The 16,316-nt window shown below is 44.8% G+C and overlaps 1 protein-coding gene across 1 annotated transcript in view; it reads left to right on the top strand.

The window, feature by feature from the left end:
• The window catches only part of c3h20orf194 (chromosome 3 C20orf194 homolog), a 257,070-nt gene that overhangs the window by 21,897 nt on the left and 218,857 nt on the right, over window positions 1-16,316 (top strand). The window contains exons 2-3 of the mRNA XM_038793206.1: window positions 5,685-5,764; window positions 10,585-10,704. Of these exons, the coding sequence (XP_038649134.1) occupies window positions 5,685-5,764; window positions 10,585-10,704 (200 nt within the window). The remainder of the gene's footprint in view (window positions 1-5,684; window positions 5,765-10,584; window positions 10,705-16,316) is intronic.

Below are 16,316 nucleotides of genomic sequence, written 5' to 3'. Positions count from 1 at the left end.
AATTGTTAGGTATTCTGAGGGACAGTATCTACAGCATTTAGAACAGGCAAGGTCTAATTTGAGAAAGTCAGCATGACTTTGGAAGGGGAAAGTCATGTCTCACGAATTTGATTGAGTTTTTTGAAGGAGTAACCAAGAAGGTAGATGAGGGCAGTGCAGTTGACGTTGTCTGCCTGGACTTTAGCAAGGCCTTTAACAAGGTACCACATGGTAGGTTGTTGCAAAAGGTTAAATCCCACGGGATCCAGGGTGAGGTATCCAATTGGATACAAAATTGGCTTGGTGACCGAAGAGACTGAGGGTTGTTTTTCAAACTGAAGACCTGTGACCAGCGGTGTGCCTCGGGGATCGGTGCTGGATCCACTGTTATTTGTTATATATATTAATGATTTGGATGAGAATGTAGGGGGCATGGTTAGTAAGTTTGCAGATGACACCAAGGTTGGTGGCATACTGGATAGTGAAGAAGGTTATATAAGATTTCAACAGGACCTTGACCAATTGTGCCAGTGGGCCGATGAATGGCAGATGGAGTTTAATTTGGATAAATGTGAGGTGATACATTTTGGTAGATGGAATCGGGGCAGGACCTACTCAGTTAATGGTAGGGAGTTGGGGAGAGTTACAGAACAAAGAGATCTAGGAGTACAGGTTCACAGCTCCTTGAAGGTGGTGTCGCACTCCTTGAAGGTGGTGTCGCAGATGGACAGTGTGGTGAAGAAGTCATTCAGCATGCTAGGTTTTATTGGTCAGAATATTGAATACAGGAGTTGGGATGTCTTGTTGAAGTTGTACAAGACATTGGTAAGACCTCGCATGGAATACTGTGTTCAGTTCTGATCACCCTATTATAGAAAGGATATTATTAAACTAGAAAGAGATTTACAAGGATGCTACCAGGATGCGATTGTCTGTGTTATAAGGAGAGGCTGGGGCTTTTTTCCCTGGTGTAGGTGGCTTAGGGGTGATCTTATAGAGGTCTATAAAATAATGAGGAGCATAGATAAGGTAGATGGTCAACATATTTTCCCAATGGTAGAGGAGTCTAGAAGTAGAGGGCATAGGTTTAAGGTAAGAGAAGAGAGCAAAAGAGTCCAGAGGGGAAATTTCTTCACACAAGAGGGTGGTGAGCATCTGGAGCGAGCTGTCCGAGGCAGTGGTAGAGCTGGGTGTAATTTTTTTGTTTGAAAAAACAGTTAGACAGTTACACGGGCAGGGTGGGTATCGAAGGACATGGGCCTAATGCGGGTAAGGGGGACTAGCTTTGTGATAGAAACTGGGTGGCATGGACAAGCTGGGCCGAGGGCCTGTTTTCATGCTGTAAACATCTATGACTCTATATTGCTGTGTTTGTGCAGTCGTGAAGCTGTCATGGTCTAGAAATAGTAGCTGACTGATAAAAATGAAAACAATTTTAAAATACTTCCGTTTAAGTGTTGTTTCTGAACTTAAACACACAAGGAAAAAGGTTGAAAGTTCAAAATTGTAACCTAATATTTGTATTCGAGTGATGATGAAATTTTAATGTTTGCCGAAAATGTTTAATCTGCAACCAATTTATTTAATCAATATCTTGAATATGAAATAGAAAATGTTGCATTCAGTGGGCAGCATGGTAGCACAAGTGATTAGCACTGTGGCTTCACGGCGCCAGGGTCCCAGGTTCGATTCCCCGCTGCGTCACTGTCTGCGGAGTCTGCACATTCTCCCCGTGTCTGCGTGGGTTTCCTCTGCATGCTCAGTTTCCTCCCACAGTCCAAAGACGTGCAGGTTAGGTGGATTGGCCTTGATAAATTGCCCTTAGTGACCACAAAGCTCAGGAGGGGTTATTGGGTTACGGGGATAGGGTGGAAGTGAGGGCTTAAGTGGGCCGGTGCAGACTCGATGGGACGAATTGCCTCCTTCAGCATTGTATGTTCTATGTTCTTTTCAGTCCTGATATCAGCAGATTAAAAATCAGATAAGAGTATGAAACGTTGCAATCAACGTCAATAATTTCACAATGCGTAGGCTGAATTACTTGATTCAAATGATTGATTTAGATGATGCTTGAGCTATTAATTCTGATGCTCTTCCAGCACTTGAGCTATTCATTACTGCCTTCTATTCATTCCCGTCTTTTATCTTGTTAAGGACATGGCTGATGGTAAATTGTCAAGTTATTCCAAATCCCAAGAAACTTGAAACAACTGCCCTCAACTATATTTTTGTAATTTGATATAATGTGAGGAAATGTTTGAAATCTAGAGAATGATGTCTCAGATGTTTTGTGATGACTTTTAAATAAAGTATACTTTTATTATGTAATTAAACAAACAGCAAGCTTGAAGTAAGGCAATGACTATATACAGTATCACTAATACAAACAGTTCCAAACAATCTTAACCACACTCCGAACTAACTTGTTCCACAGCACCATATAGATTTAAAAATTTGTAAAAATCCAGTAACATTTACGACACAAGGCAATTATATCTTTTTGGGGTTTCTTCTGAGATACATCAAGCAGTATGTTTTTCAAGACATGCTTTCCTCACAAACCTTTCTATTGGCTGAGGGTTTAAAATCGCTCTCTGCATAGGGTAATCATCTCCTTCAATACCGTGTTTTTTTTTCCATCTTCCCTTATCTGACCTGACTTGATTACCTTAATTTCTTGATTTTAGCTTTACGTGTAAAGGCAAAGTGCCCTCACTATGAACCTTTCTTCACATCTGTCTTTAGCACCTCAAAACTCCATTTCATAGAATCCACTCTGCCCATCAGGTTCGCACCGACTCTTTGAAAGACCATCCTACCGAGGCCCATTCCCCCACCCCATTCTGCACCCCTCCCTAAGGGGCAATTTAACATCGCCACCGCCTAACTTGCACATCCTTGGACTGTGGGAGGAAACCGGAGCACCCGGAGGAAGCCACGCAGACATAAGGAGAATGTGCAAACTCCACACACAACCCAGGGCCCTGGTACTGTGAGGCAGCAAAGCTAGCCAGTGTGCTGCCCCTTTTGAACCTTTCAAAATTGATTCAAATCCTTTCATGTTCTGCACCCCGCCCCCCATTGTTACTAACTTACCTTTAGCAAACATCTATTTGCAGTGTTGCTAAGCTCATCGACATCTAAAAGCCACCAGTTCATTAACGCAGACACTTTGTCCCTGCCTTAATTAACTCCCATTTTCCAACAGTTTTAAAAAACATAACCAGCAAAAAATATTTCAATTTTTTGGAATTTCCTGACATTTTCATGTCATCACTATAATCCTGACAATTTGAAGAGCAGATAAATTCTGCTGTCCTCAACCAATACAACCAGAATAAAGTTTACTGTTTGTAGGACCTTTTCAGTTTACAAATTGGCTGCTGTATCTTAATACATAAAAAGCAATTTGAGATACCTTGAGGACATGAAAGATGCTTGTCTCTCTCACATTTGTGTTTTAGTCTGAATATATTCTCTCATTTCCCATTTCTGCGAGTTATTCTATTGGTTCTAGTTCAGTGAATGAGTTAACTCCAGTGACTGTTTTTGCCAAAGATTTACTTCTACCAGGAATGTGAATCTGATTGAATTATTTTCCTTTCTCCCAACCCAGAGATGCTGAGCTATTGCTAAGCCCTGCTGGTTATTCCAGCTTTAATGAATGAGTAAATTAATACCTAGGAATCAAACCTGGCACATTTTCTGGCCTGAGGTTCAGCTATTAACTCAATTTATTAGCAGTGTAATGGAGATGACCACATCTGTTTTTCTATGCCATCTATCCAGTTGGAATTCTTGGGTGCCTTTTATTCTGTTTTCTATTTAACTTCTGTTAGCTGATGTTTTGGCAGGCAGTGACAAACAGCCAGCTACTACAGTTGAATCAAGTCAGTTCATCTTAACTACTTGAGCATCATGTAAAACCTAATAGTTTAAAGTAACTTCAATTACATGTTATACAGCATAAGCATATCCTGCTTCTTTAAGAAATGTTTTTTAGTGGTCGTAATGTATTGTCACTCGCTGGTCACTCGCTGCTAGACATTAGCCTGCTTTAAAGCATAGAATGTGCGCTTATGTGGTGATTTGATTTGCGAGGGACAGTCATGAACCTTTCGAAAATCGTATGGATTACTGCAGAGCCACTCACTTGAGTGTAGAAGTGAAGACACTTCTTCGTCCCAACACTTGCATGCAAGTCAGAACGATGTAGGTTCAAGTTTGATGAACAGGAATAAGATTTTGTGAGTAAAGTGTTCAAGCCCTCTCTATCTCCCAATCACTGCCCTCAAGGACAGATTATCTAGTATCCTGTTGCAGTTTGCTGTAGCTTGCTATGCTCAAATTGAAATATTTAATTATTGAACTGCCACATAATTATCTAGAATTGACTTGTTTCAAACCACTCGTGAAATCAGCCCAGGTAATGTTTGCCCCTTCGCTGTTTCTGATGCCTCTTGGTATTAACTGGCAGCCAATAGGGTCGGGATTCTCTGTCCCACCAGCCCCGTTTTCCGGCGTGCTGCCACCAGCAGTGGGATTCTCCTTTCCCGCAGCTGGCCAATGGTTTCCCATTGTGGCCACCTCCACTGAGTCGGGAAACCCGTTGGCATGGGCGCGCTGCCGGCGAAGCGGAGGATCCCGCCGACGGAGAATCCCACAGCAGAACATTCTCAAAACTGCAGAAACACTTAGATTGCTATTACTGTAAGTTGGGTAAAACAGAAGTCACAATAGCAGTAGGATATGATGTGGGAGTTTCCTATCCTCTCAAATCCCCATGCAAATGACTTACAAAATAATAAACAGGGCATTTCCATTAATGATGGCATCAATGAACTTTAGCATATCAAAAGCATGTGCCGAAAATCCCTGGCCATTGCGATTCACTTCACTTTTCCTGCCTGCAGCGCACCTCTACGCATGGGTTTCTTGGTGGTGTGGGGTGACTTTAATAGGAAATACCATGCATAAGCAGCGGGAAGACTGAATCCTGCTGCAAGCAAAAGGTGTGTCACCAAGAAACATGCGGCGAGGGAACCGGAGAATCCAGCCCATGGTTTGTAGTACAGTAAGTTATTTAAGGTACTGGTGATGAAATGGTTTCAAAACCTGTGATTTGTTTTGACTGCTGAGAAATCAACCTGGGTAGATTGCTAAGCAAGCAGAAGCTAATTAGTAATAATAACAAGACTGAGGGGTCAGAATTTGTCCTGTGATCAGAACAGACTTTCAACTGGTGGCTTGTGTGTGTGTGTGCTGTTTTTTTTTTCTTTGGGTTGTTCAATCTTTCAGTTTATTGGTTGCTCGGGGGATTGTAATGTCTATTGGTGGAACAATAAAATGATTTCTAATGAGTTTACATTGGTAAGCAAGGTTACTATGATAGAAAACAAGTCCTCTTGAAAGCATTCATGTGTACTTGTATATATTAATGCTTATTCATGGGTTACGCAATAAAATGTCATATTCTAACCTGTGGTAATTCTTAGTAGTTTGGAAGTTACTTTGTTTTTAAAACTTTGACAGCTTTCAAAGCACTTGATGTCTCAACTCTATTTTTGAAGGTTTGCATATCATATGTCCTCCTTTTGTTCCTGTATGATAACTCGTATGATTTTCCTACTTTTCTGTAGTATTTATGAATGTTAATACAAAATAGAAAATATAACCAATTATTTCTACTGTATTCTGTTTCGTAGCTGCAGTCGTCTTCGACAAGTTCAAGCCATCCTGAATTACAGCAACAAGCCAAAATCTGATGGAATTCTCTGCATTCTGGGTATGTTTTGCTTCTGAGAGTACTTGTATCTGAGCTTTGACCACAATGGTATTAGCTAGTTCCTTGCCAAACGAGTTGGCTAAAATGTTCACTTTCCTTGGCAGTAAATATGTTAAAAAAGGAAACTTTTTGAGTAAGTATTCCAAGTACGTGTCTACTCTGTAGAACAGTTTTTTAAAATTAGGAACACGCATAGAAAACAGAAGCAGGAAGAGGCCATTCGGCCCTTCGAGCCTGCTCCACCATTATGGTCATGGCTGATCATCAAGTTCAATAACCTGGTCCCGCCCCTCTTTCTCTCTCTTCTTCCCCCCCCCCCCCCCCCCCGTTATCTTCCCCCATTCCTTTAGCCCCAAGAGCTATATCTAATTCTTCTTGAAATCACACAATATTTTGACCTTCACTACTTTCTGTGGTAATGAATTCCACATATTCACCGCTCTTATCGGTGAAGAATATTCTCCTCATCTCGGTCCTAAAACTTTTACCCCTTATTCTCAATCTATTACCCCATTCTGGACTCCCCACCATCGGGTTTCTGAATCTACCCTTTCTAATCCTGTTAGAATTTCCTAAGTTTCTGAGACCCCCCTCATTCTGCTATACTGCAATGAATCCCCACCAGCTGAAAAAGCTTTTCTTTGTCCACTCTAATAATTCTTTTCAAAACCCAAAAACATCAAAATTGCTCTTTGCTTTCTCGATTATGTTCTGGGTGAACATGGTGGTGATGCAGATTCAATCATGCTCTTCAAAAGGGAATTGGACAAGCACCTGACGAGAACAAAATGCAGGGTTATGGGGAAAGGGTGGGGAAGTGGGACTGGCTGAGTTGCTTTTGCAGAGACTTTTATACATTGAAGAGTGCAGCACAGAACAGGCCCTTCGGCCCTCGATGTTGTACTGAGCATTGCCCAAAACCAAGATCAAGCTATCCCACTCCCTGTCATTCTGGTGTGCTCCATGTGCCTATCCAATAACCGCTTGAAAGTTCCTAAAGTGTCCAACTCCACTATCACAGCAGGCAGTCCATTCCACACCCTAACCACTCTCTTGAGTAAAGAACCTACCTCAGACATCCCTCCTATATCTCCCACTCTGAATCTTATAGTTATGCCCCCTTATAACAGATACATCCACCCGAGGAAATAGTCTCTGAACGTCCACTCTATCTATCCCCCTCACCATCTTATAAATCTCTATTAAGTCACCTCTCATCCTTCTCCGCTCCAAAGAGAAAAGCCCTAGCTCCCTCAACCTTTCCTCATAAGACCTATCCTGCAAACCAGGCAGCATCCTGGTAAATCCCCTTTGCACCCTTTCCAATGCTTCCACATCCTTCCTATAATGAGGTGACCAGAACTGCACACAATACTCCAAATGTGGTATCACCAGGCTCATGTATGGTTGCAGCATAACCCCGCGGCTCTTAAACTCAAGCCCCCTGTTAATAAAAGCTAACATACTATGAGCCTTCTTCCCGGCTCTATCCACTTGAGTGGCAACCTTCAGAGATCTGTGGACATGAACCCAAGATATCTCTCTTCCTCCACATTCCTCAGAACCCTGCCGTTGACCCTGTAATCCGCATTCAAATTTTTTCTACCAAAATGAATCACCTTGCACTTAGCAGGGTTAAACTCCATTGCCATTTTTCAGCCCAGCTCTGCATCCTATCAATGTCTCTTTGCAGCCTACAACAGCCCTCCACCTCATCCACTACTCCACCAATCTTGGTGTCATCAGCAAATTTACTGACCCACCCTTCAGCCCCCTCCTCCAAGTCATTGATAAAAATCACAAATAGCAGAGGACCTAGCACTGATCCCTGTGGTACACCGCTGGTAACTGGTCTCCAGTCTGAAAAATTTCCATCCACCACCACCCTCTGTCTTCTATGTGATAGCCAGTTACTTATCCAATTGGCCAAATTTCCCTCTCTCCCACACCTCCTTACTTTCTTCATGAGCCGACCATGGGGAACCTTATCAAGCGCCTTACTAAAATCCACGTATACGACATAAACTGCTCTACCTTCATCTACACACTTATTTACCTCCTCAAAGAATTCAATCAAAATTGTGAGGTGAGACTTGCCCTTCACGAATCCGTGTTGACGATCCCCGATTAAGCTGCATCTTTCCAAATGGTTATAAATCCTATCCTTCAGGACCTTTTCCATTAACTTACCGACCACCGAAGTAAGACTAACTGGCCTATAATTACGAGGGTCATTCTTATTCCATTTCTTGAACAGAGGAACAACATTCGCCACTCTCCAGTCCTCTGGCACTATCCCCGTGGACAGTGAGGACCCAAAGGTCAAAGCCAAAGGCTCTGCAATCTCATCCCTTGCCTCCCAAAGAATCCTTGGATATATCCCATCTGGGCCAGGGGACTTGTCAACCCTCAGGTTTTTCAAAATTGCTAATACATCCTTCCTCAGAACATCTACCTCCTCCAGCCTACCCACCTGTATCACACTCTCATCCTTAAAAAAATGGCCCCTCTCCTTCGTGAACACTGAAGAAAAGTATTCATTCAAAGCCTCTCCTATTTCTTCTGACTCCATGCACAAGTTCCCACAACTGTCCTTGACGGCCCTACCCTCATCCTGGTCATTCTTTTATTTCTCACATAAGAGTAAAAAGCCTTGGGGTTTTCCTTGATCCGACCCGCCAAGGACTTCCCATGCCCCCATCTAGCTCGCCTAAGTCCTTTTTTTAAGCTCATTCCTTGCTACCTTGCAACCCTCAAGTGACCCAACTGAACCTTGTTTTCTCATCCTTACATACTCTTCCTTTTTACTCTTGATAAGACATTCAACCTCTTTTGTGAACCATGGTTCCCTCACACGGCCATTTCCTCCCTGCCTGACAGGGACCTACCTATCAAGGACACGCAGTATTTGTTCCTTGAACAAGCTCCACTTTTCATTTTTGCCTTTCCCTGACAGTTTCTGTTCCCACCTTATGCTCCCTAATTCTTGCCTAATCGCATCATAATTACTCCTCCCCCAATTATAAACCTTGCCCTGCCGTATGGCCCTATCCCTCTCCATTGCAATAGTGAAAGACACCGAATTGTGGTCACTATCTCCCAAGTGCTCTCCCACAAACAAATCTAACACTTGGCCCGGTTCATTACCCAGTACCAAATCCAATGTGGCCCCCCACTCTTGTCGGCCTATCCACATATTGTGTCAGGAAATCCTCCTGCACACACTGTACAAAAACTGCCCCATCCGAACTGTTCGACCTATAGAGGTTCCAATCAATATTTGGAAAGTTAAAGTCACCCAGACAACTACCCTGAGACCTCCACACCTATCCACAATCTGTTTTGCAATTTCTTCCTCCACATCTCTATTGCTATTTGGGGGCCTATAGAAAACTCCTAACAATGTGACCGCTCCTTTCCTATTTCTAACTTCGGCCATTTTACCTCAGTGGGCAGATCCCCTTCAAACTGCCTTTCTGCAGCCGTTAAACTATCCTTGATTAACAATGCTACTCCTCCACCACTTTTACCACCTTCCCTACTCTTACTGAAACATCTATACCCCGGAACTTCCAACAACCATTCCTGTCCCTGTTCTAACCATGTCTCCGTAACGGCCACAACATCGTAGTCCCTAGTACCAATCCACACTCCAAGTTCACCTACCTTGTTCCGGATGCTCCTTGCATTGAAGTAGACACACTTCAACCCATCTTTCTGTCTGCCGGTACACTCCTGCGACCTTGATACCCTCCTCAGTACCGCACTACTCTCAACACTGGCTTCTGGACTACAGCTTGTTTTCTCAGCCCCCTGACTTTTTCGTTTGCTTGGATACAACAGGCTAAATGGTGTCTCTGTTCTTGTAAGCATTCTATGATTCTACAACATTACAAACATTGAAATATTTTTATGACTTTTAAGAATTGATTGTAACTTTATACTTGACTTCGTGAGATACACCTCGTTATTGTTCCATGAGTAGGGTGAAAGCTAATTAACGTTTTTTCTCTCACTTTCACAGACACACTAACATACTCTTAAACAAGAGTGTGAATTATTGCTTTGTCCCATGCCCACACAATAGAACAGATTAGAATTGCAAAATTCTAGACTATTCGGCCCATTGTGTCTGTGTTGGAACAATCCAAGATTAACTTCACTGCTCTCCTCTTTTCTCAGCCCTGTATCTTTTCCTGCTTCAGGTTTGTATTGTTTTTTTCTTGAAGCATGCAATGGTCTCTGCTTCAGTCATCCTCTCTGGCAAAGATTTTCATGTTCCAGAAGAACTCTGAAAGGAAATTATCCTAATCAGGGGCTCTCTGGTCAATAACCTGAAACTCTGATTCTCTCTCCTCGTTTGCTGCCTAACCTGGTGAGTGTTTCCAGTGCTTCTTTGTTGTTTTAAGGCCCTGATCAGTTTGCCATGCCACCTTCAAAGATTTGTATATGTGATCTCACAATTCTGTTCCTGCTCAGTTTCAACCTCTTTAAAATAATACTATTTGATTTACTTTGCATCTCTTCATTCATCCTTCAAAGTGCATTACTTCACTCTTTTGTTTTTCTCTGAATGAAATTTCATCTGCCGTGTGTTTGCCCATTTCACCAATTTGTCACTGACCTGAAGCCTGCCACTCTGTTTACTACAGTTCCAAGCTCTCTCTCATTTGCAAATCTTAAAATTGTGCCTGATACTTCATTCTAGATCACCAATATACACTAAACTGTGGTTCTAATATTGTAGTACATCAATTGCATGTTACAAATGAACAGGTTTTCTTTGTATGGCTTCTAAGCGACTTTTTATTCTTTTACAGGTATTGATAGCAGATATAATGAGGGGTGTAGAGAATTGGCAAATTATCTGTTTTTTGACCTTTATAATCTGACGAACATTGATTCTGACGTGTCTGATTTGCCAGAAGAAGTGCTTGATGGTAAATATATGATTGTTAATTTCACAGAGAAAATGACTGAATTATTCATCTGCTAACGTGCCATTTTTGAATTTTTAAAATAACTATTTTCCCAAATATGCTTATGAAGGCATCGCATGTCAGTGTTGGTAGATTGGAACACTTTCAATTTGTGTGCCAAGACTTGTGATTCACTACTCATTTTGGTTGAAGAATGACACTTTATAAAAAAAAAAGTAAATTTGTGGTACCCAATTCTTTTTTATCCAATTAAGGGTCAATTTAGCGTGGCCAATTCACCTGCCTTGCGCATCTGGGTTGTGGGGGGTGAGACACACGCAGACACTGGGAGAATGTGCAAATTCCACACAGACAATGACCCAAGGCCGGGATCGAACCTGGGTTTTCGGTGCTGTGAGGCAGCTGTGCTAACCACTGCACCACCGTGCTGCCCACAATTCTATAGTTTTTGAAAGTGCCACAGCCCCAACTACACCAATGTGTTGTCTTCCACACAAACAGCCTGGGGGCTCTTAGTACATGATCTTCATTCAGGATTTGTATGCTTTGGATCATCTGAGAACTGAATTGAGACAGCTGACTCATTCCACCTAGCACTCCTGCAGGCAGGAAATTCATCTAGTCGATGGGCTGAGTTTAACTCCTGGTTCCAAAAGTGAACAGCCTGTTTCTAACACCAGTGTAAGACAGGATTTGGCAGTACACAGGGTAAATCAACTTTTTATCAAGGCCCATGAACTCGACCTGCATCTTTGTTCAGGGCCACTTTCACAGGTTTGTAATGCTGATTGATGATAACATGAAGCTGAGTATGTTGTACTGAGCCCTGATTAAAGATGGCATAAATTCTGGGAACTAATGCTGAAATTGCTTTTCACCCTGACCGTTTGGATATGCTGTTCAGATGATATGGAAGACCTACCTGGATATCTCTGGCTGTTTACATTTTCTGGCCCTGCCGACGGCACACCCGTGCTGGATTCTGAGCAGTGTAGGGTAAGATCAATGGGAAATCCCAATGACAGCAGTGGGCCCAGAGGATCCTGCTGACGGTGAAGGGCGCTCTACCTCTCTTCTCTCCTCTCCCCCCCCCCCCCCCCCCCAAATGAGAAAACACCATGGGAAGCCCAGATAATTCACCCCACCCCCCCTCGTGTTTGGCTCAGCCTCATGGATGGCAAAGGGTCTTGATAGTGGAATGAAAAATAAAATAAGGGGAATTATGCTACAGCAGAGATACATTGCAGTTTCTTGTATCCTTTTGCAAATGCTAAACTGAGGAATTATATTGGGAATTGAACATGCTTGCTCTCTGTATTATGATTGACAGGACTATAGAACTTACTATGCCGAAGGAGGCCATTCAGCCCATCGAGTCTGCACCTCACTGAAGGCCACGCCTCCACCCCATCCCCGTAACTCTCTAACCCCACCCAACCTTTTCTGGACACTAAGGGCAATTTATCAATCCACCTAACCTGCACATCTTTGGACTGGGAGGAAACCGGAGCACCCGGAGGCAACCCACGCAGACACTGGGAGAATGTGCAGACTCTGCACAGACAGTGACCCAAGCAGGGAATCAAACCTGGGACCCTTGGAGCTGTGAAGCAACTGTGCTACCGTGCTGCCCCTTATTAATGTTAATCTAAGACCTAGTAGTGGACAGCACGGTAGCACAATTGCTCCACAGCGCGAGTCCCAGGTTCGATTCCTGGCTTGGGTCACTGGCTGTGTGGAGTCTGCACGTTCTCCCCGTGTCTGTGTGGGTTTGCTCCGGGTGCTCCGGTTTCCTCCCCCAAATCCCGAAAGGCATGTTAGATGAATTGGACATTCTGAATTCTCCCCTGTGTACCTGAACAGGTGGCGGAATGTGGTGACTTGGGGCTTTTCACAATAACTTAATTGCAGTGTTAATGTAAGCCTATTATAAAGATTATTATAGTAGTTTTTTTTGGTAGAGATAAAGCGGAGAAGAGGAAATGGCACTAACATTGACACCTGGAAGGAATATTTTTGTTATGTTTAATCCAAGTTGCTACAGTGGGGAAAATGTGTAACTATTAATCAGAAAACAACTGATATGACTTCCGGTGGTGGCCATGGAGGAGCAGGTCGCACATTAGATAGCTCCCGCCTGTAATGCATTTTCGGATCTTTTCCCCCCGACTTTACTGGGATTTTATGGAACAAATTGGTGAACTGTGCTACAGTAAGGAGGATTCTCTCTCTGGTGTATAGAGAATTGGACCAGAAGTGGCTGCGTGAATCTACTCAGTCCTGGTAGTGAGAAGCAAGCGGAGCTGGTACCGCGGGACAGCATGGCAAGGGCCAAGGAGAGACGGCACAGTGGTCGACGGAGCAGCTGGTGAGGTTTTTTGACGATTGCTTTGCCAAGCTGAAAAAGGATACGCTGAACCTGATCAAGGCTTTGATTGATCAGGTAGTCTTGAATCAGGGGACCCAGGGGAAAGCGATACAGGAGATTGAACAAAAATTATCCAACCAGGAGGTCTATATAACCGTGCTGGAGAGCAAGGTGGAGTTGTTGGACGACCGCCAGAAGAGGATGTAGGAGAAGCTGGAGAATAGGTCCAGGAGGCAGAACCTCCGAATTGTTGGCCTCCCTGAAGGCAGTGAGTGATCGGATGCGAAGGCATATGTGACGGGCATGCCGGAGAAGTTGATGGGGGCTGGGGCGTTCCCTCGGCCCCTGTAGGTGTATAGAGTGCACATAGCCCTTACGAGGAAGCCCAGGGTGAATGACCCAGCGAGGGCCATGGCGGTGCGTTTTCACCATTTTATGGATGAGGAATACGTCTTGCGGTGGGCCAAGAAAGAACGGAGCAGCAAGTGGGAGAACTGTGAGTTGTGTATTTATCAGGACCTGGGAGCGGAGTTGGCCAAGAGACGGGCTGGGTTCAATCGGGCAAAGGCGACTCTCTTCAAGAAGGGGGTGAAGTTCGGGATGCTGTACCCAGCGCGGCTGTTGGTTACGCACGAGGAACGGGACTTTTATTTTGAGACGGCAGACGATGTATGGACATTCATAGAATTTACAGTGCAGAAGGAGGCCATTCAGCCCATCGAGTCTGCACCGGCTCTTGGAAAGAGCACCCTACCCAATGTCAACACCTCCACCCTATCCTCATAACCCAGTAACCCCACCCAACACTAAGGGCAATTTTGGACACTAAGGGCAATTTATCATGGCCAATCCACCTAATCTGCACATCTTTGGACTGTGGGAGGAAACCGGAGCACCCGGAGGAAACCCACGCAGACACAGGGAGAACATGCAGACTCCGCACAGACAGTGACCCAAGCCGGAATCGAACCTGGGACCCTGGAGCTGTGAAGCGATTGTGCTATCCACAATGCTACCGTGCTGCCATTCATTAAAGAAAAGAAGCTGGAGACGATTTAAAGGGCATTTAAGCTGCGGAGAGGTTTTGTAGCGGTGGTTTGTCATACTGTACTGTTTTTTTAAAAAGAAAAGAGATTTTATGTCGTTCTGGGTAAAATAATGGGCTGTGGTGATGGGTGTCGGGTGCTTTGTCTTGCAGGGATTTGATGCGGGGAGGGAGGGGGTCTTGAAGTTAGAGCTGTTCTTCGGGAGACTGGGTTTTGTTTTAAGTGACTCTCTTAACTGGTTTATGTTAATTTTGCCTTGTTTAAGGTTTTTATTGCTGCTGTTTACTTAATGGGGAACATGATGCTGTTAAATGTGATGCTGGGGGGGTGAGGTTCGAACAATAGGGAGAAAGACTGTTTGGCGCCGGGGCAGGGATTATCGGGGTCAGCATGGTTCAGCTGACTTGGAAGCGCAGTGGGGGGTGAGCGAGTGTTAAACTGGTACTTGACCTAGGGGTTGAGGTTTATGGTGCTGGCGGGGGGCGGGGGGGTGAGACGCTGCTTTGCTGTCAGGGGAGGAACTATTGTCGGGGAATAAATGGGCGGTCGGGAACAGCTGCTGCTCATGGGGTACTCTGGGAAGCGGGGGGCATGGGCTCAGGGTTGGCCTACAAATGGTGATGGCTAGTCGGCGGTGGAGGAAGCCCCGTCCAGGCTGATTACGTGGAACGTGAGAGGACTGAAATGGGTTGGTCAAGAGGGCTCGCGTGTTCGCGCATCTACGGGGACTGAAGGCAGACGTGTTAATGCTACAAGAGACGCATCTTAAGGTCATAGACCAGACGCGATTGAGGAAGGGATGGGTTAGCCAGGTGTTCCACTCAGGGCTGGACTCAAAGACCAGGGGAGTAACAATTTTGATTAGTAAGCGAGTGGCATTTGAGGCTGGGAGAATCGTGTCAGACAAGTGGGGTAGGTACATAATGGTGAGTGGAAGGTTGGAGGATGTACGAGTGGTGCTCGTGAACATATATGCTCCGAATTGGGACGACGTGGAATTTATGAGGCGTGTGCTAGGTAGGATCCCTGAAGGGGGGGGGGGGGGGGAGAGAAGACGGGACTTTAACACGGTCATTGATCCGGAATTGAACCGGTCAATATCCAGGTCAGGGAGGAGGCCAGCTGTGGCAAAGGAATTGAAGGGCTTTATGATATAGACTCATGGAGGTTTACACGGCCGAGGGCGAAGGAGTTTTCTTTTTTTTTTCTCACGCCCATTAAGTTTACTCTCGTATTAACTTTTTTGTTCTGAGCAGGGCGCTAATGCCGAAGGTGGTGGGGACGGAATACTCGGCAATTGCAGTGTCGGATCATGTCCCATATTGGGTGGATTTGTGGGTCAGTGAGGAGAAAGGGCAACGTCCTTTATGGAGACTGGATGTGCGGTTGCTAGCGGATGAAGCAGTCTGCGGGTGGGTGAATAAGTCCATCCAGAGTAACCTGGAAACAAATGACATGGGAGAGGTATTTGCAGCGATGGTTTGGGAAGCTCTGAAGGCAGTTGTTGGAACTAATTTTGATTCGGTCCCACAGGGAAAAGGGGCAATGAGCGAAGAGGGAGAGATTAGTGGAGGATATACTCCGGGTGGACAGGAGATACGCAGAGGCCCTCAACGTGGGGCTCCTGAGGGAGCGGTGGAAGTTGCAAAGTTTGAGTTGTTGACCATAGGGAAAGCAGTGGAACAGTTGAGGAAGGTAAAGGGGCGGTTTATGAGTACGGGCAAAAGTTGATTAGGATGTTGGCGCAACAGCTTGGGAAGAGAGAGGTGGCTAGGGAGATTGGTAGATTGAAGAATAGGGATGGTAACATGGTCTTGGACCCGGGGGGGTGAACAAAGTTTTAAAAGAATTTTACAGTAAATTATATGAGTCGGAACCCCCGGCTGGAGTGGAGGGGATGAGACAATTTCTGCATCAGTTGAGGTTTCCGAGGGTGGAGGAGGACCTGTTGGTGGGGCTGGGGCCCCAATTGAGATTGAGGAAATTATCAAGGGGCTGGAGGGCATGCAGTCGGGCAAAGCTCCGGGGCCGCACGGCTACCCGGAATTTTATAAGAAGTTCTCAGAGATATTGAGCACACTGCTGCTGAGGATATTTAACAAGGCTAGAGAGAAGGGAATCCTCCCCCGACAATGGCGCAGGCCTCGAGTTCACATATTCTTAAATGGGAGAAGGATCCTGAGCAGTGTGGGTCATAT

This window comes from Scyliorhinus canicula, chromosome 3 (genome assembly GCF_902713615.1).
Source record: "Scyliorhinus canicula chromosome 3, sScyCan1.1, whole genome shotgun sequence".
Lineage (NCBI taxonomy): Eukaryota > Metazoa > Chordata > Chondrichthyes > Carcharhiniformes > Scyliorhinidae > Scyliorhinus > Scyliorhinus canicula.
The sequence above is the reverse complement of the archived record's forward strand: the minus strand, read 5'-3'. Positions and strand labels throughout refer to the sequence as shown.